The following is a 19260-nucleotide window of genomic DNA, read 5'->3' on the forward strand; positions in this document are numbered from 1 at the left end:
CTGACAATAGTCGAGAAGCCAGATTTTGGGCACAGGACCCTATTGTCAAGTCGTTACTTAGCGACAATCCGTGGTAGAATGTTCTCTGATCTCGTTTGAACTCCACACATTAGGCAGATGTCGTGATGCTCAACCACCACCTATTTGGTCGCCAGCAAATGTGTGCCATCCCCATATCACACGTCATGACAGAAGCCTGCCGCACGGGTCCGTGAAAGCAATAGCCCGGCTATTTTATGCTCCGTGTCTTCGCTGGTAAACACATATGCAGGTTACACAGCCCGTTGGGCCCGAATCGCTCACAACCATAATTCCAAAGCCCATATCAGGAGGTAATCCCTCCTGTTGCAGTTCCACCGTCAGGTATCCCGGCTTCTTGAGCAGCTGAGTTTCAGCTTTTCTCATCTCTTGTAATCATCAGAGAGAAATTAAAGGACGCGGGGGAAAAGCTTCCCCTATCCGTTTCAACGACCAAAGCTTGAGCGGATCAAGGGCCAACTATCGGGAATATGCGAAATGTTACAGCCTGCCTTACAAGCATTGAACATGCAGGAGATCACTCAAGACTCCCTATACGCCAGAGGCATCGAGGACTAACAATATAACGATGATATCCCCCATGTTCAGACAAAGATATGTTTATTCTCGGGTCCGCTTACTCCACTCTCTTGACTAGACAGGCAAGAACCCTATCAGACATCAAGGCCAACCGGCCAAACTTGAGAGGGAACGTAAATCAGCCTAACCAACATTGATGAACACATCGCCAATACCATTTCCAAAGTCCGTGACTCGCTTGAAGATATCAAGGCTCTCAGAGATGCGCTTCCTCAGATCAAAGCTCATCTGCGGCTATTCTTAACCTGCAAACGAGCGCCTCCACTGTCTACACTCGGTTAGGGTTCGATGCTGTTCAGGCTGTAGGTATCACCGTCTGCAAAGTTTGTCAGTCCTTACGTTTTGATTGAGCTAATTTCAATATTTGGCTAGTCAATCCCCGAGATAACGAACTGTGCCTGTTACTGCTTAATGAGCAAACCCGCAATGTTGAAATAAACTCTGAATACGATGTAGATGGGGCTACCCTCCTTTAGAGATCCCTTTCAGTGTGTTTTCCAAGCCAACAAACGGAAAAAACGCCATTACTACCAATTTGGATCTCTTACTACACTCTGATGGTTGAGAGACAAAAGGGCGAGCGCGTACCTATATGTCCAGCAGGCGAGCTTCCAAAAAAAAATCGGAGACTACCGAAACGTCAAGATCACTTTTCAGGTTGCAGTACTTCGGCGATTACTCACCATGGCACTTCAAGCTTGCTTTCACTGGAAGTCTGATGCGTCAGGAGGAAGTATCAAACCGAGCATTATTTACCGTCCAGTCGTCGCGGAGACTTCGCCAGTCTTCCAGATAATTGAGATGTTGCAGCATATGTTCTTCTGGATGGCTTCGAAAGGTTACCGAATTAAATTACCTTTCCAAGTTTACAGCCCTATCAACTAGAGAAATTCAATGATTTGACTTTGCAAAACCTACACCACTTATACACAACTGTCCAGGAATCTCCTTTCTCGGTTAACTGGTAGAACGAATCCCTCATTCATTATCCAGTTAGCAGTGTAGGGTCGTTCGTTCCCGTTCCGCCCAGTTGGCCATGCGTAGCCTTTCGTCTCACCAGCGACAACAACAGACTTCAGTCATTGTGCGTCTATGATTTCATGCACTGGGACTTCGGGCAAGTCTGGGTCGCCCAAACGAATTCTCTCTTAACTATCCTATCAGGTTTGATCAATACTTATCATGTTCCAGGAGCTGCACATGATGATTCAGGAATGTAAGTCGCAAGTGCCAACTCTTCGTCTAACATTCTCGTGACGAGACGGAACAGCCCCAAATTCAAGCATCGCTTGCGATATATCAGCAGGACACCTCTTAGCTCGTTCCTTACTAGCGCCCACTTGGATATCCCACATGAGCCGCGTGTTCCTCGACTGCTCACCTGAATATGAAGCATTTCGGCTTGGGCTAAATATCCTGCTAAAGGCAAGCCTTGAAGGCATGTCCGTTTACCTGAAGAAACACGGATCGGGTGTGTTCTGGAAGCCCGATCTGATATTTCGTCTCTGCCCCCAACTTCCAAAACATATAGCTGAAGACGGTAAAGTGCTTATTCAGGCATGACTTTCAAGTCTCTTTCGAGAAAGTAGTTGTAAATTACACATCCATGAAAGCTGAAATTCTTGGCTAATAACAAGGGCTCAGTATATGAGCTGGGTTCTCTTAGCTTTGCCATCGTCTTTAGTAATGAAACGCAGGTCGAGAACATTCTCCAGATATTTCCAGTTGCTTTACTCAACGAGCGAAACATATTCGGCCACTCCCCTCTGCATCTAGCAATCATGATAGAGCCTACTTCTAGTGAAACTGTCTGTCGTCTATTTAAAGCTGCTAAAAAAAACCCTTGATATCAACCTAGCGGTTCTCTCAGATGTGAAGGCTCAGCTATTGGGCTCCAGAGCCAAAGTGTTTTGGAGCTACATGCTCGGCAACTTGTCAGCCTTCTCTAATAAGAAGGTCTCGTGGTTCCCCATACTGTTGAGAACAGTATATCACTGAACAAGGAACCATTTCGGTATCCTGCTCATCCAATACAATCTCCACGAGCAGTTTATGAACAAATGAGTACAGAACAGCGCTTCGATAGTTACTACGAAGCATCGTTGATTCGTACTGAAGACTTTTTTTTTTTTCGAGAGGGCTTCCGTGAACTTTGCTTCCGTAGAGAAGACATTCATGACGAATACCTTCCTTTTAACTTTGGTAGGGCTACACTTGATGCAGATTTGTAATACTGTTGGTTGCTAACAAACCACGGCCTTAAGTGCCTTCACATACCTATTCGCGAACCACCGCTCCCTCTAACAGCCAAGTAGGAGTTCAATTCCAGTTGCATTTCCTCCCAAACTGCTTCCGGCAATATACGGGATTACTTTCACCAGTCACTAGATACTCTTGGTTAGAGGAGTATCCTGTCTCAACACATCTGCATTTCACAACATGACTGTCAGGTATATTCCAAGTTTGGCATAACAAGAGACAAGACAGATGATTGTGAATGCCTGTGCCGGGGTGGATGCACATCTTTTCGATACTTCATCAAAGAAGTCACAAAACTTTTAAATATAGACTCCAACCTTGCAAGATCGCTTTGGATTTCCGCGAACAGCGATACTTCAGTGATGTTTTAAAAGACATTGTTCAAAAGATTCGGCAGTTATTTCAACCTGGGCCATCATATAGCAAGGGCAAAGTCATTTTATAATCATCACTATGGCGATATACAACTGCTGTTGTAGACTGAACTGGTCTTTGCTCCGTTGCGCTGGCTAAAAGGTTGTCTTCGTCATCCGGAGGGTTCCTTGGCCCCTGAAATTTGTTTTAGTGGGAGGTCCCAACTAGAATTTGCAGCTTGAGTCCTACTTTGACACAGCGATTTTTGACTAAGAATGTATTTTTCTCTCTGGGAAGAAGCCGTTAGTGATCTCCATGACATCAAACTACGGAGCTCATGATGGTTTGTATCGGGCACCTGGTATATACCCCAGCAGCTTGGGCTCCCAAAAATCCTTATATTTCTGGGTAGCTTCCTTACAGACAATGACTGTTGGTGGGGTTACTGTCGTTGACGGGCACTTTCTTTCTCTGTGCTATAAGTGAGGACAAGCGCAAACTTAGTCCTCACGGAGTATACGCAGAGTCATATATCAGCGAGTGGAAGGAGTTCACTGCTGTTTGCGTGGATACAATCATACTGTTTCTTCAGACTGGAAAGACCTCTCCTCTTGCAGTGAATGAAGCTAATCAATCATTGGCGCATCGGACCACATTTCTCGTAAGTTGGACAAGAAGTACTTGATTGTGTAAATGGGATCTATGCTAATCCACGGTTTCTTGTTCAACTCCACAATTACAGATGTCTACTTACGCCCTCATTTTGTGTGGCTGTCAAGAACGGGGATTTTTGGTAACTATATAGATTTGTACAATATTATCCAACCGTTGCTGGGTCTCCTGAAATTCTTGATCTGTTCCAATGCTCCAGTCAATGAGCATGACTGCTCTGGAAAGTAAGTGACGATTTCTATTATTGAGACTTTAACATTGCATACAACGTGTCATGCTGACATTCTCCTAAGAACCCCTATCTACTGCTCAATAGGTAGCAGTTCTTACCATGAGACCTATGCAAACTTGTCTCTAGAACGGCTTCCATGATTATTCGATCGTCCTTGAAAGCAAAATCTGCAATCCTTCCAGACGCAAACAAGACAAATTGTGACATTGTAAAGCAGCAGTTGTCCTGGCGGTCCATATCTCCAACGCTTGCAGATGGTATGTAGACTCTGGACCTACCATCTAGTCTGGTACTAGGCTGGCATATCTCTACCTCCAAGTCGCTCAGTTAGTGGATTGTACACACTTACTGACATCTAATCACCATTTCTAGCTTGCAAGTGTGGCCCTTTACGTCTAGCAATACTTTCCGATGTTACCCATCAGGTACAATACCTCTTAGAGCGACATCCTGCTACACTCAAGGAACGAAACTCATTTAGGCAAACCCCATCTCACCTTGGGACTAGCCGCCCATCGTGCTTACGGTTGCTAGTAGCGAGGGCAGATAGAAAGCAGCTCAACGGAGTTGATGATGCTAGGTTGACGCCTTTGGATATGGCCATCATTAGTAGCGGCCAACGCTGTCGCTCTGTTTGGGAATGCCGACGCTGCTCCTTGTGCAGAGAGCGCTGTCACTTTGTTAAAAGCTGCTTGCGCCATTGGCTATCCCTCTTGGAATTGGAAGATCTTCGACCGTGCCTCCAGATGATGTGTAAAAAGAGATATCCGACATCTCGAAGAACATCGCGCAACGCTGAAGGAGCTCGCACTTAAATATCTTTCTGTCACGGAGGTTTACCGACTTGGGCTGAACAATGCAAGAATTCTCGATTCTCTTGCCTTGGAGGTTAAATCATGTCTGAAGCATCACGGTATCGATGTTCCTCCCGAGCTTCAAGTTGCACCGGCAACAAATAACCTGTAAAGGAGCCCGTTGACTGTCTATGAATACCTGGAGCTGAATCACTCGTCGGGTGATTATTCACCCAAAGTCTATGCTGAGCTGTTTTTCCAGGCCGGGTCCCATGAAATCTCTTGCCACTGGGGCAAGAAGGTTGCTCATCCAACTATTTACAATCCCACGCTCACATACATTCACTGTTTATCACAGCACGGCACTGATCCTCTATTCCTTCCCCTACTATCCGTAGGGTACAACCATGAGATACTCAGTGCTCATCCGACCTTGTTTTCTCTGGGGTTTCATCCACACATCATAGCAACCATGGCGAATGAAATGAACTGGGAGATTGAGCCAGAGGTTTTACAACCTCCGGTAGGAGGAGTTTGACAAACAAGGCCGGGTGCGCATGGTTAGTGTTCAGGGGTACCGCAATGATCGAGAAGATGAGTGTCAATGTCTCTGCCTTACCAGTTCATGCAGCCCATTTACGTATTTTCTAAAAGGCGCAACGTCTAGGTACGATAGGTCGAGTTCATAAATCAGTTTCGATGAGCATCCTCCATATGCACTTGTGACTTGGCCGAGGACAACCGTCCTGGCATGTGCTTTGCACTTAGCTCGTTATGGCGACCTCAGTCATCATGTAGCGTCTGCAAGGGTATTTCACCTATACAACATTGGGCATTCCTCATACCTGCTGCAGACCACGGTTCTCACGGTTCCCACATGTGTCATATCCGAAGTGCTGGGGTTAGTCTCCAGAAGATATCACCGAAATCACGGAAGAATTAGCTTATGAGCTCTCTTTGCTACAACCACTTCGGCAACAGTTTACGGAGCAGTTGGAAGATATCTCTCAGAAGAACTGGAGTAGACCGGAGGATCGACATGAAGCCTTGATTAGTTTCTGGCGTGATATATATTGCATAGTGATAGAGGAAGTTTTCGAAGAACATTGGACAGGCAAGAATTCTGGGGAGAAGGAGCAGGTGGCAGAGATTACGGGAGGAGAATCCTTTCCAAAAGAAGTTGACTATAAGGAACCTTCCTCTATCACAGCCGCATGGAACCTGTTTCACTCAATCTTGGGAAAATTGTTCATAGATATCGGGTGTCCTCACTGCTCAAGGTTGACTCAAGAAAGAGATGGTTCCTTGGGAGAATTTTGGAAATATCCGAAGGAACCGTGGTGGATTAGAAGATGGCGGCTAGAAAGCAGATGTTCAATTGTGATGGTTTGGTAGCTGAAGCGATTCAGGTGTAGGTACCTCTTGATAGTATCAAGGATGTGTTAATCTCAGCTTTTCTGACATCATACTTGCCACAAAAAACGTAAAGAGAAAAGAAAAGAAGTAGAAGATAAAAGAAATATATATATAAAGAAAAAAAACCCTATGGCTCAAGGATTGCACGGGTAAAGACGCTTCTAGACTTTCTCGTCGACAAAGCTGAACAACGGCCCAACGGGATGTTAAGGGGAAACGGAATGACAGAGGAAGCACAGGAGAGAACATTGATTGATCTTTGATCAAACAGAGAAATCACTAGACCTCATGGTGCCCTGACGTCTGAGAGTCTATCAGGGGACGGAGAAAGAAAAACAACTCTACTCCTATGCATTGCTCATGTCGTCTGGCTTCTTCACTCGACATTCATCACGCACATGAGTCGGAATACTAGGTAGTCTGCTCACAAGCAGACAGTCTGCATTGCAGACTTCAGAGTTTCAAACAAAAAACCAATATAAGTATTCCGTGACACCACAACAAAACTACAAAATCCTAAGCAAGCTAGGTAGGTAAGTGCCCGTAAACCATCCCTCAACCCTCCCCCCCAACCCCCTTTCCCAATAATTACACATCCCCCCCCCATCCTAAATAATTACATTCTCCTCTCCAACCTCACTCTCCCTCCCCCTCCAAACCCCCCTCCAAAACCTCCCTCACCCCAACCAATAACCCAACCGCCTTCTCCTCCAGTCTATTCTCACACCCCTCTCCCCCATCACCAGCCACACCTACCACGCCCCCCGTGGCAACCATCCCCCTCCACTCAACCTCCCTCGGCCCCAACGGCACAAGCCTCTCCCTGAGCACTTTCCGCCCCCGCAACCAGTACTCCACGCACTCGAGAACTTTGGCACCATCCCATGTGACCTCGGGCACATCCCTCGCGTTCTGCGCCCTGCAAGCCGCCAAGACACGGGTGAGCAGCGCGAGGGAATGGATTTCAGAGATCTCTAGGAGGGAAATAAACTTCTGCCTAGGGGGGGTCGACGCGAGGGATAGTGTCGGCCTCGAAAATCCAGGCGGCTCGATCCTCTCGACAGAGGATTGTAGCAGGTTAGGGAACTGGTTGAGCACCCATGCTACCTCAGGTGCGACGGTGCTCCCAAGGGCGGCAAGGATGTTGAGTAACAGTGGCAGGAGACACTTAGCCCAGATGGCATAGCACCTTGCGGCACCAGCGTTTTCCGCAAACGGCCCGACATTAGTCCGCCGCATGTAGCCTGCCAGCCGGGCGGCGGCGAGATGGCCGAGGAGGCCGTCGCAGGCGAGGTGTTCTGCGAGGGCGGGGAGCGCGGAGAGTTCGAGGAGGAAGAGGAGGGCGAGTTCTCCGTAGACGGGGTCGCCTGAGGCAGGGTTTGTGGCGGAGGTAGAGGTAGAAGAAGAAGCAGGAGAAGGGTTAGCGGGGAGGAGACGGTCAGCCCAGGAGAAGAGGGCGACGGCGACCTGGAAGACGTCGTGGGCGGCCATGATGTTGAGGACTTGGACTTGGCACTGTTCGATGCCGGGGACGCTGAGGCAAGCTTGGAGGATGGCCGTGATGAGAGCCAGATCTTCGGGCGCGGTGGTTGTCCCGTCGGTAGCGTTCTGCTGCTGCTCGTGGACCAAGGCAGCCAGAGCCCGGAAGCAACGGGCGACAACACGGTCCAGGATGGTCAGGACCTGCTGGGTGATGGCGACGTTGCTCTCACCTGGCTTGGCGGTGCCCTGCTTCGCGGCACGGAGGACGACGAAGAGGATCTTGAGCAGGGTACGGAAATAGGGCAGGTCGTTTGCTCCGAATGGGTTCTCGACGGCGTGGATGGCCGAGGAGACGAGGGCCAGGAGGTGGGTGACGTCGCGCGGGAGCTGGTTAGCGTCGGCCAGGCGCTGAAGAAGGGTCAGGGCCAGGCCGGCGCGCGCGTGGCCCAGCACGACAAAGATGTTCTCAGGGGGCTGCGAGCGCTGGTTGGCCTCGAGACACTGCTCGACGACTTGGAGGACTTGCCGAGCGAAGGCGGCGTTCTCCTTCTTAGGGAGAAGGGAAAGGGTAAGCTCAAGTAGGAGGTACTCCCAGGCGTGGAACAGGGACTGTAAAATAACAAAAAACCCCCCCCGGGGCGGGTCAGCAGGTATATTCAAAAAGCGAAAAAAAAAACAAAAAAAGCAAAAAAAAAAGCAAAAAAAAACAGGAGAGTAGACTTACCACCTGAGCCTCAACCAACGACAAATTCAAATTTGCCGTCTCCATCTCCTTCCTAAACCCGCTCTGCTTTACCCCTCCCCAGCCAGCATCAAAGCCCAGCATCTGCTCCGCCACTTCAAGAGCATAGTAATACCCTTTACCAAGCTCCCTCGGCAACCACATAGTCCGCTTAAAATCATCCACCTCCACGCCGGGGAATCTCTTCGCGAAATTCCTCGCGAAATTCCCATGCAAGCTGGCGTTATATCCCCAAACCATAACCCCCTCCCTGAGGAAATAATCCAAGTCGGCGACCAACTCCCCCGCAAACTTCTCCGCCTGCCTCATCTGCCGCATATGATACAGCTGCATGGCGAAAGTCTCAGCAACATATGCCGCAATCCTAGCCTGGAACGCCGCCGCAGCAGCGCCGTCCGTCTTCATGACCATCCCCGGAGCCTTCAACCCCCTCACGTAACCCCTCAACGCATCCACCACCTCCTTCTCCTTCCGCACAGCGAAGATGGTCCAAGGCCAATAATTCTGCGCCGATACGACAAAATCCATCACCGCGACGGCTTCCTGGACATCCAGACTCTTCACCTCCCTCAACCTCTCCATCGCAGCGGCCAACACCGATCCCTCCCCAACCTTCCTCTCAATCTTTTGTTCCCCCCCCCCTTTCAGCGCCTCGCGCGGCGTCCTGCCCGTCAACAAACACCCAGCCATCCACTGCTGCCTGTTCCTTATCACCGCCGCAAAGAACCGCCACGTCACCACCGCGTGCTCGACCCTCCCAAACGGCTTGTCAATACCTTCCACAAGCGAAATAAACGACCTCGCCGCGTGCGAACCCAAGTACCCCAGCAAACTAGGCGGCTCGCCCGATCCGTTGGCGGCGCGTCCCGCGACCTCGACCAGCGCACGCAAGAGTTCTAGTACAGGAGCGCGGTACACCGCGTTCGCGGCAGGTAGGCGCGCCAGCAGGCAGGCGGACTGGAAGAGGTGTGTCTGCAGCGGGATGTGAGTTTGGCCCAGGAAGTCGGCGGCCCTGAGTAGAGAGGTACAGAATGCCAGGACGGAGGTAACCCTCTCTGCTAAGATGCGCGACTGGCCGGGGTAGAGCGTTGCGCGGGGGGTGATGAGCGCGACTAGAAGCGTCCCCAAGAGGGGCTGGAAACGCAGGGAGGAGGCCGAGGGGGGCGGGGTGAGGAAGGAGGAGATGATGTGGGCCGCAGCGGGGGAGAGGGTCGATGTTAGGTGGGAAGAGAGGGTGTGGGCGTGGACAACGAGCTTGTGCATGAGCCCAACAACGTCCCTCACTAGAATGCTGCGGTCGAGTTCGGAGCGGAAGCGCCAGGTGGTGGTGCTCTCGTAGACGTCGAGCGCGGCCTGGGCGATGGCGAGGGCGACGCGGGAGAGGATCTTCTCGGACGTGCCGAGCCACGGGTTTTCAACCGCGCTGCGGACGCTGACGAGGGCGGTTGAGCCTGCACGACGCTGGACCGCGCTGCAGGCAGCTGAGTCGATGAGGGCGGCGAAGAGCTTGACCGCGGAAGAGAGCAGGTCGAACCGCTCGGCGTACATGTCCAGACTGCCCGTAATGCGCGACAGCCGGCCAGGGCGTGCGTCGCCGGCTATAAGAGCGCACCGCGACATGTAGGCCCAGACGCGACCAGGGCAGACGGCGAGGGCAGCATGAAGGAACTGTAAGCACGACGCCAGCACAGCAATCTGCGGGCCGTCCAGCTCCAGCAATTCCTTCTCGACCAACCCGTCAATCGTGTCGCTAATAACGGTAAGAATATCCTTGTTATGCGGCAGCAGACGGCTCGCCTCCTTAAGGAACTTGAGCGGTGCCTCCGGGTCGCCGCCCTTGGCCGTGCTCTTGAGACTCTCGGCCCTCAGAACGGTAGCAAGCATGGCGACGGCCTCGGCCTGCTCGTCGACGTCGAGCGGCGCCATGCCGCTGTCGCAGATCTCCTCGGCTGCCTTGACCTCGAGCCGCTTTCCCAGCAGCGCGAGGGCCGAGTGCTCAAACTCAAGACGAGCAGTGCGTCCGACGTCGGTCACGAAGCGGCCCAGCGTGCCCTCGGGGATGATGAAGCGCTCCTCGGCGGCCAGATGACGCGGCCGGGCAGGGGACGCCGAGCCAAACAGGTCGACGTCGCGCGTCAGGCGGAAGGAGTTGGTATTCTCGTCCTCAAAGCACAGCTCGTAGGAACGGTCCCAGGCCGGATTCCAGTCGACGGTCAGCGTCGGCGTACGCCAAAGCCAGCCGGTCACGACATCGGCCTTGTCCTTGTTGGTGATGAGTGCGGCAGCCAGGACGCGGCAGAGCACAGAAAAGGGGTTGAACTCGTAGGGGAAGCGGTTGATAGCTTGCATGGTGAACTGCGTAAAGAGCGTCTCGTCGTCCAGCATGTCAGTGTAGACCTGGTTCAGTGACGAGGCGCTCAGGGCGTCCGTGACGTCCCAGTACTGGCGGCCGGTGGCCAGGATGGCGAGCAGGCTAAACACGGGCTCATCCTGGTAGGGGATGAGGTACGCGCTGCGCTTGAGCAGGTCCTGGAAGACCAGACGGGCGCGGGCACCAACCGCCGGCCGGAAGGCGGCCTCGTGTGTAGTCCCTAAGCACAGGGCCATCTCAGACATGACCTGGTAGACCTGGCCACGGGACGTCGCCAGCATGGCTATCTGCTCGACGGGCGCGATGTCGTTATCGAGCCTCTGCTCGCGCAGGAAGTCGTCGTAGGGCGACGCCTCGAGCGAGACGATGCTGCCAGCCGAGTTGCGACGTCGCCTGTTAGGTGTCGATGCCGAAGGCTGGAACTCGAGCTCGAAGCCGGCCTGCGCGCGCTGGTTAACGAGCAGGTCGCGGCGCTCGGCGCGCTCCTGGTAGCCTAGGTGCATCTGGTGCACGATCAGCGACCAGGCGAACGCCACAGGCAGGGATGCTGCGACGCCGCTGTTGACGGCGTTGGTCACGGCCGTGTGGATCTTGTTGAGGGTTTGTGACGACAGCAGATAGGGCTCCTCGCCGTCGGGGTAGTCGAAGTCGTGCAGGAACTGGATCGTCCTGTCGATGTTGAGCATTTTCAGGCAGATCGCCGACACCAAGCTCCTCGCTGGCATGGCCAGGTCGGCCACGACCTCAAAGCCCAGGATCGACTCAAGGAACAAGCTCGAGTTCATCAGCTCAAACCACTCGCTAAGCAGCTCATGCGGCGCAAAGTAGGGCGTGTCGAGATCAAGAGCCTGGAAGGCGATCGACAGCGAATGGACGGCCTCCGTGATGGCAGTGCGCAGCCAGTCGAGCTCAAAGGCCTCCGTCTTGAACGACTCTCCCAGCTTCGCAGGCAGCGCCTGGGCGCGCGCAATGCAGTCCTCCACCAGGTTCATGTAGGTCGGCGCCATGGTCAACAGTTTGCTGCGGTCGGGCACGTCGAGATCTTCGTCAAACGCGAAGGCATCTTTGAGCAAGGCACGGCGAAGCGAATCGAGGTCCTTATGCTGGCCGGGCGCCGAGTGCAGCAGGAACGTAACCAGCGCATCGACCGCCGCCGTGAACGACCTCCTCTCCGACAGGTAGGTAGCCAAGATGCGCTCGCGACGGCGCGCCTCGGTCTCAAAGTCACACCACATCGTCTCGGCGTCGACAGCGCTAGCAGGATTTAGCAAAGACAGGATAGATGAGGCATGGGCGTCGCCGACACCAGCAGCCTCCTGGATGTTGGCCACATCCTGCGTGCTCAGCGGCAGGACCAGATGGCTGTGGGCGCGCGTCTGGTACTCGATCAGCACGATGCGCAGGGCGGCCACCTGGTTGATGGCCACGGCGTCGGCCAGCCACAGCGCGTCCTTCTTGATGGTGTCGACGCCCGGCGCGACGGTCTGGATGCTCGACGTCTTAGTCTCGAATTCCTGCTTCAGGTCCTTGGGCTCGAATACGCGCGCCGGATGCTTCAGCAGCTCGTGAACGAAGCCGTCGCGCAGAAAGGTCGACAGTGCTGGGCTCGTCAGCCGGGCGAGGTCGGCGTCTTCGAGCGCGCTGGCCACGAGCCGCCACGACAGGATCACTGTCCGGCCCGTCAGGCAGTCCTCGAGGGGCGGCAGGTATGTTCTGTCGGTCAGGGTCGCCATGACATCGTGCGGGAGGAGAAGCGAGGGGAGTGAGGTGGGGGGGGAGAGGTCGAGATGTTGATGTTTTCTTATTTTGTTGTTTGCGTCGTCTTTTTTTTTTTTCGCCTATTTTTTTTTCCCTTATTGTCGTCGTCCGATCGTCAAGGTCGTGCAATTATCGAATCTTGCTGCAAAGCTGAGCTAGTGAGGGGTATTGCAGCTCGTCCCTGCAGCAATTGAATTTTGCGGATTTTTTTTTTTTGTGATGCCGGCGCGTCGACGCGGTGCCGGGCTGACAGCTTGATAGCGATGTTTCGCGATGTTGAATGTCCGACCTCTCTATTCTGTTGCCAGGGAGCCCGCTTTTTTCTGGCTGGTCCCCCCCCCCCCCCTTGGCTCTCTTATCGATAGCTTGGCATTGATAAGAGGACCTGCAACTCCTTATCGATAACAGCTCCTTTGTCAGGTTGTCGATTTATCGATAACAGCTCCGGCCGATCAGCGTCAGCGGACCCTGATCTCGGCCAGTGATGCCCCTCCATTGCCCCTCTGTGGGAGGACAAGTGAGTGCCGAGCGCATCAAAGAGCCTCCGTCTCACTCATAGTCGGCAAGCCATTGCAGGGTCGTCAACGCCGTCTACTCTCTGTAGGTGTGTCATTCCATTCCTGTGTCTCGGAGGACATCGTCCGAATTTTGGTGTATTTTTTTTGGTCCACTTATCGGGTCCCTGGCGCTCCTTATCAGTAATACTTGGGTTAACTCACCTCTACTGACTCATCACAGCCCATCGACGGTGACATCGGGCTCGGCCATCAAGCCTACTGGCCGTCGCGCCTAGGTAGTCAATTGCTATCATCAAGTCTTAAATCGGCTAGCCAGGCTGCTGTTGTGACAGTTTGGGACTACCAACGAGATTGACTGTTCCCCCCGTCACCAACCTCATCGTCGAGCTCCGAACTCGGCATCACCTAACCAGCACTCTCATTAACCTACCAAACCACACACCGAACACTATGGCCGCCCCCCTCGTCGACTACTCTCGCGACGCGAACCCGTCGCCGCTGGTTCCAACAGCGTCGAACCTAATCCTCATCGACAACTACGACTCCTTCACCTGGAACGTCTACCAGTACCTCGTGCTCGAGGGTGCCAAGGTGACCGTCTTCCGCAATGACAAGATCACCCTCGATGAGCTCATCGCCAAGAAGCCGACTCAGCTGGTCATCAGTCCGGGCCCCGGCCACCCGAAAACCGACTCGGGCATCAGCCGCGACGCCATCCGGCACTTCGCCGGCAAGATCCCCATCTTCGGCGTGTGCATGGGCCAGCAATGCATCATTGATCTCTATGGCGGCGATGTGAGCTATGCAGGCGAGATCCTGCACGGCAAGACGTCGCCCTTGACACACGATGGCCGCGGCGTGTATGCCGGCCTAGAGCAGGGCCTGCCGGTGACGCGGTACCACTCGCTGGCCGGCACGCACGTCACGCTGCCCGAGTGTCTCGAGGTGACGTCGTGGATCGCCAAAGAGGATGGCTCGAAGGGCGTGATCATGGGAGTCCGCCACAAGGAGTACACCATCGAGGGCGTCCAGTTCCATCCCGAGAGTATCTTGTCTGCCGAGGGCCGCACCATGCTGCGCAACTTCCTGCACATGCAGGGCGGCACCTGGGCCGAAAACGAGCGTCTGCAGAAGCAGAAAGCCGCTCCTAAACCTGCTCCCTCTGCTGGTAGCGGCTCGAGTAACATCCTCCAGCGTATCTACGCTGCCCGTCGGACCGCTGTCTCCGCTCAAAAACAACTCCCCTCTCAGCGCCCTTCTGACCTGCAAGCCGCCTACCGCCTGGGCCTGGCCCCTCCCCAGATCTCCTTCCCCGACCGCCTGCGCCAGTCGCCCTTCCCGGTGTCGCTCATGGCCGAGATCAAGCGGGCTTCGCCCTCAAAGGGCGTCTTTGCCCTGGATATTGATGCCCCCAGCCAGGCGAGGAAGTATGCCCTGGCCGGTGCGAGTGTCATCTCCGTGCTGACCGAGCCCGAGTGGTTCAAGGGCAGTATTGAGGATCTGAGAGCTGTGCGCCGCGTGCTGGATGGCATGCCGAACCGGCCGGCTGTGTTGCGGAAAGAGTTCGTGTTTGACGAGTACCAGATCTTGGAAGCCCGTCTGGCGGGCGCGGACACCGTGCTGCTGATTGTCAAGATGCTTGAGCCAGAGCTGTTGAAAAGATTATATGACTACTCCCTGTCTCTGGGCATGGAGCCGCTGGTGGAGGTGCAAAACGCGGAGGAAATGACCGTCGCCATCAACCTCGGCGCCAAGGTTATCGGTGTCAACAACCGCAACCTCGAAAACTTTGAGGTCGACCTTGGCACCACAGGCCGCCTGCGCAGCATGGTCCCCGAAGGAACAATCCTTTGCGCCCTGAGCGGGATTAACTCGCACCAAGACGTGCTGGATTGCAAGCACGACGGTGTGAATGCCGTGCTGGTCGGCGAAGCGATCATGCGGGCCCCCGACGCGTCGACCTTCATCCGCGATCTGTGTGCCGGCCCCGAGCAGGACGATGCCCAGCAGAAACAGGAGTCCGCCCCCCCGCTGCTAGTCAAGATCTGTGGTACCCGCTCCGCAGCCGCCGCCACCGAAGCCATCCGCGCCGGCGCAGACCTCGTCGGCATGATCCTCGTGCCCGGCACCAAACGGTGCGTCTCGCATGACACGGCACTGGCCATCTCCGCGGCGGTACACAGCGCTAGGCTCGCTCGCAGCCCACCCGTCGCCCCGAACCCCAGTAGCGAAGGCTCGAAGCAGACGCAGGCTCAAGACTGGTTCACCCACACCGCAGCCACGCTGCGAGAGATGGTCAAAACTAGAGGACCCCTCCTAGTAGGCGTCTTCATGAATCAACCCCTCTCCGACATCCTAACCGCCGTGCGCGTGTACGATCTTGATATTGTCCAACTCCATGGCAATGAGCCGCTTGAATGGGCTCGCCTCATCCCCGTCCCCGTCATCCGTAAGTTTACCCCCTCCAAAGACTCCTCACAAACCGATCTGCTCCGCGTAAGAGGGTACCACGTCCTGCCACTGCTCGACTCGGGCGCTGGATCGGGCAGGTTGCTTGATCTTGATGGGGTCAGACAGGTTCTGCGGGAGGAGGAGGGCGTGCAGATTATGTTGGCGGGGGGGCTGGATGAGGGGAATGTGGCTGAGGTGGTGAGAGGGTTGGGGGAGTTAGGGACGAGGGTTGTGGCTGTGGATGTGAGTAGTGGGGTTGAGGTTGGGGGTGAACAGAGTGTGGAGAGGGTGAGGGAGTTTATTAAGGCTGCTAAGGGGATTAGGTAAAAGGGGCGCGCGCGCGGGGCGGGGGGGGGGGGGGGAAAAAGGAGGGAGAAGAGGAGGGGGAGCAAGAGATAAAATGGCGATGAGGGAGGACGGTTTCTCAGCTATGTACCTGTCTTGAAGGCTCCAATTAAATCTTGGTTGGTCAAACGTGATCTTGTATGGTCGATTGAACTGTAATGATGTACTTGTGTTGGAGATAAGTTGGAGTTAACTCGAGTGTGATATGGGTTATGGACCTCCGGGTTTGTTAGGCCAGCGTTGTTTTTAGTTGTGCTGTGTGATGAGGCCTGGCCGGTGTTACCTCTCACCTGTGTCTAACATTATTTTCCTTCCTTAGTCCCGGGCACTTGGATGTCCAAAACTACTTCTCCCAATCTTTTCATTCCTCACCAAGCCCTTTATGCTTCTGCCAATCTCTCTCCTCTGTTCCTCTTGATTTCTTCCTTATCATCATGATTTCAAATCTTTCAGATCCTCCATTCCGTTTCTCTCCCCAAACACGACAACATCTTTACTCCTATCTCTTTCCTCCCCCCTTTTATCATCATTCCACAGTTTCTCGCTCAGAATACATACACCCATAAATTTTTATCCAACCCTCCATCTCCTCGAAGCACACTCCTCTACTCATCCTTGCGCCAAACGCAATTCAACGAAAGACAACCACCTACCACCACCCACTACCATCTATGACCTTCGACTTCGTAGTAAAATGGCTCCCCAAACCACCCCTGACACCACCGTCCGTCCAAGTTCAATATGCGCTCCCGAAAAGAAAAAACCAAATCTTCCGGTCCCTCACCATCGCCGCCGCCGGCGATTTGCAAGGTGGTGACCAATGGACCGACGCAAACATTGCCCGCTGGGTTGGCCTGCGTGAGGGGAAGTTCACGCGCACTTGGTCGGACGACGTCACACATGTGGTGTGCAGCAGGGAGGTGTTTCGAGCGGCGATGACAACGCCGGTTGGGGGGAAGAAACTCGGTTGTGGGAGGGTGGAGAGGGGGGTTGTTGAGATGGGTAAGTTTTGTTTTTGATGTTTTGGCTTTCCTTTCGTGATTTGGGAAAGGCTCGGGAGAGAGGTAGCTGAGAGGGTTGAGGGGAGATGTAGGAAATGGACTGCTTGAATCGGGTCGGGGCTCGAGGAGGATAGTGTCTTCGAATAGCAGTAGTTCGGTCCAGATCAGCTAAGCTTGGGTTGAGAATGATCTCCTTTGTCCAAGGTTGTCTTACCCCTGATCCCTTGAACTTTTTTCTTGCCCATCACCACAACACCAGCCCACAGGTCCTCTTTCCTACCTCGGAATCTCAACACACGTCATTCACATTAACCATGCCCAACACATGCCCACATATGGTCAAGGTCAGCATCACTTTACATATACCTTCATCCCTTACCCCTGGTATCATATACGCTAACTTCCAGGTTCTCAAAGTTCGCAAAGCCCTCAAGCTACGCCGAAACATCGTTACCCTCGACTGGCTCAAAGACTCCATGCACATGTGCAAGTGCCTGCCCGAAGAGCCATTCTCACACGTAGCGGCAGTCAAGAAGCAACGAGAGAGGGAAAAACGAAGGGCCAGACTCCAAAAAGGCCTGGAGGAGGAAAAGAGGGCTGTTAACACGAGTGAGTTCTCTTTTGCTCTATTTATTTAAGGGGGTTAGTTATAGTTTGACAAGGAGAGAAATGCTGATTGGTGTCTAATGACAGATCTCTATCGTATCTACAGAGACCAGACATTCTTCAGATATGCTGTCGTCATCACAAGGGATGATGAGGAGAATGGTATCGTTGGGGAGAGGTATATTCTCATGGTGAGTGTGCTATCTGTCATCTGTTTTTGGATTATTCATTCCGTCGAGTAGTTTTGATCGTATTATTTCTTCGTCTAAAAGCACGCAATTTTCATTATATTTTATGTCATCTCGAACAAAGTCACGCAGGTTCAATGAAAGTAATACCATAGAAGAGGAGCACATCACAGCTCAGAGTCGAGCGAACCAGAGTGGTATCTCGTTTTGGTGAAAAGAGATCAGGCATGGCGTCTAATTATCATCTTAATGGGCAGTCCGCTCAACCTCGGTTAGGTTAAGTTATTTCACGTCCCGTAATTAACGTCGCCCTCATGACTCATTCACTACTGCCTTTCAGTGTTTGCCCATTCCGTCATGCTGCCTAACATGATCACACTTTTACACTTTCTATGTCAACAATCTTCCTTGACCTTAACCTTCTCATAAAAAGTATATTCTCCAACCCGACGAACTAACCCCTGAATCACAGCTCTTCGAATCGTTAGCCCAACCAAAGCTCTACTGGTTTCTTGCCAAGTACTACAGAAAGAAGGGTGATACGCAAGCAAAGTTCTACCGGCCCAGCCAGTCGCCTGGCATCTTTGAGCGGGGATATGCGCTGTTCAAGCTCTTCTTTTTCAAGAAGACGGGTGTCAACTGGGATGAGCGGTTGATCCAGGAGAAGAAGAGGGGTGAAGAGGGAAATGTTGATGGCGAGGACAACGGCATGGCTGTCGTTGGGAATGCAGATCAAGAAGGGGTCACTGTCAAACCCAAGCAAAGGCGGGTTACGTTTACCTACACCCCTCCGGTACGTTGCCTGTGTTTTTTCTACCTTTTTTTTTTCTGGATGTCATACCACGTTCGCTAACAATATCCCTCACAGACAGGTGGTAAGCCCCTCGGCTGGGTCCCAGCACAGTTTCTCTCTCCTGAAATGCCCAAGCTCGAGCCTGAGCCCAAGCTGGTGTCAAACCTTAATGGCGCAGTTGTGGTTATCTCTAGAGATGATGATGATGATGATGATGATGATAACATCGACGAGAAATATGAACGCGAGCTCAGAGATGTGGATATCACCATGGTCGATGTGGACTGTGCTGGCAAGGGCGGGGAGGGGGAATAGGACTTAGTGACTGAAAGTCCACTGGAGGGGTTAGTCACAGAGTTCTCGGGAGAAGGGGGATTTCACAATGCTTCTAGATCGCTGAACTTGCGAGATCTTGAGGCGTCATAGCGTGGAGTTATTGTGTTCGAGAATTTACGGGAGCAAGAGGCTAATAAACACCTAGGTTGGGCAGAAGGCTGGATTCAAATGAAAAAAAAAAAAAAGGACAGATGCTACAATGGACGCTCTCTATGTCCTGCGTTCTCTCACATCATTATTACTAGTAGCTAGTTTATCCATTCCAAAGCCAACCAACACCCTGATGCAGATATGCACATAGTAATATCATAGTAATATCCTTAA

General features: G+C 53.1%; 3 protein-coding genes across 3 annotated transcripts; 2 read left to right on the forward strand and 1 right to left on the reverse strand.

Moving 5' to 3' along the window:
• Nucleotides 1-6981: 6981 nt before the first annotated feature.
• Nucleotides 6982-12673, reverse strand: CTHT_0070850 (uncharacterized protein; the record flags this gene model as incomplete). Its single annotated transcript, XM_006697295.1, has 2 exons — nucleotides 6982-8436; nucleotides 8552-12673. 2 exons carry the CDS (start codon nucleotides 12671-12673, stop codon nucleotides 6982-6984), a joined length of 5577 nt encoding a protein of 1858 aa, XP_006697358.1.
• A 993-nt stretch (nucleotides 12674-13666) lies between these two features.
• Nucleotides 13667-15994, forward strand: CTHT_0070860 (anthranilate synthase component 2-like protein; the record flags this gene model as incomplete). The annotated part of the gene is made up of 1 exon (XM_006697296.1): nucleotides 13667-15994. One exon carries the CDS (start codon nucleotides 13667-13669, stop codon nucleotides 15992-15994), a length of 2328 nt encoding a protein of 775 aa, XP_006697359.1.
• A 1333-nt stretch (nucleotides 15995-17327) lies between these two features.
• CTHT_0070870 (uncharacterized protein) lies at nucleotides 17328-18915 on the forward strand (the record flags this gene model as incomplete). The annotated part of the gene is made up of 5 exons (XM_006697297.1): nucleotides 17328-17357; nucleotides 17421-17622; nucleotides 17707-17810; nucleotides 18280-18600; nucleotides 18676-18915. The coding sequence occupies 5 exons, from the start codon at nucleotides 17328-17330 to the stop codon at nucleotides 18913-18915; spliced, it is 897 nt and encodes a 298-aa protein (XP_006697360.1).
• Nucleotides 18916-19260: the final 345 nt, after the last annotated feature.

The sequence above is a fragment of the Thermochaetoides thermophila genome, assembly GCF_000221225.1.
Source record: "Thermochaetoides thermophila DSM 1495 unplaced genomic scaffold scf7180000011822, whole genome shotgun sequence".
NCBI lineage: Eukaryota > Fungi > Ascomycota > Sordariomycetes > Sordariales > Chaetomiaceae > Thermochaetoides > Thermochaetoides thermophila.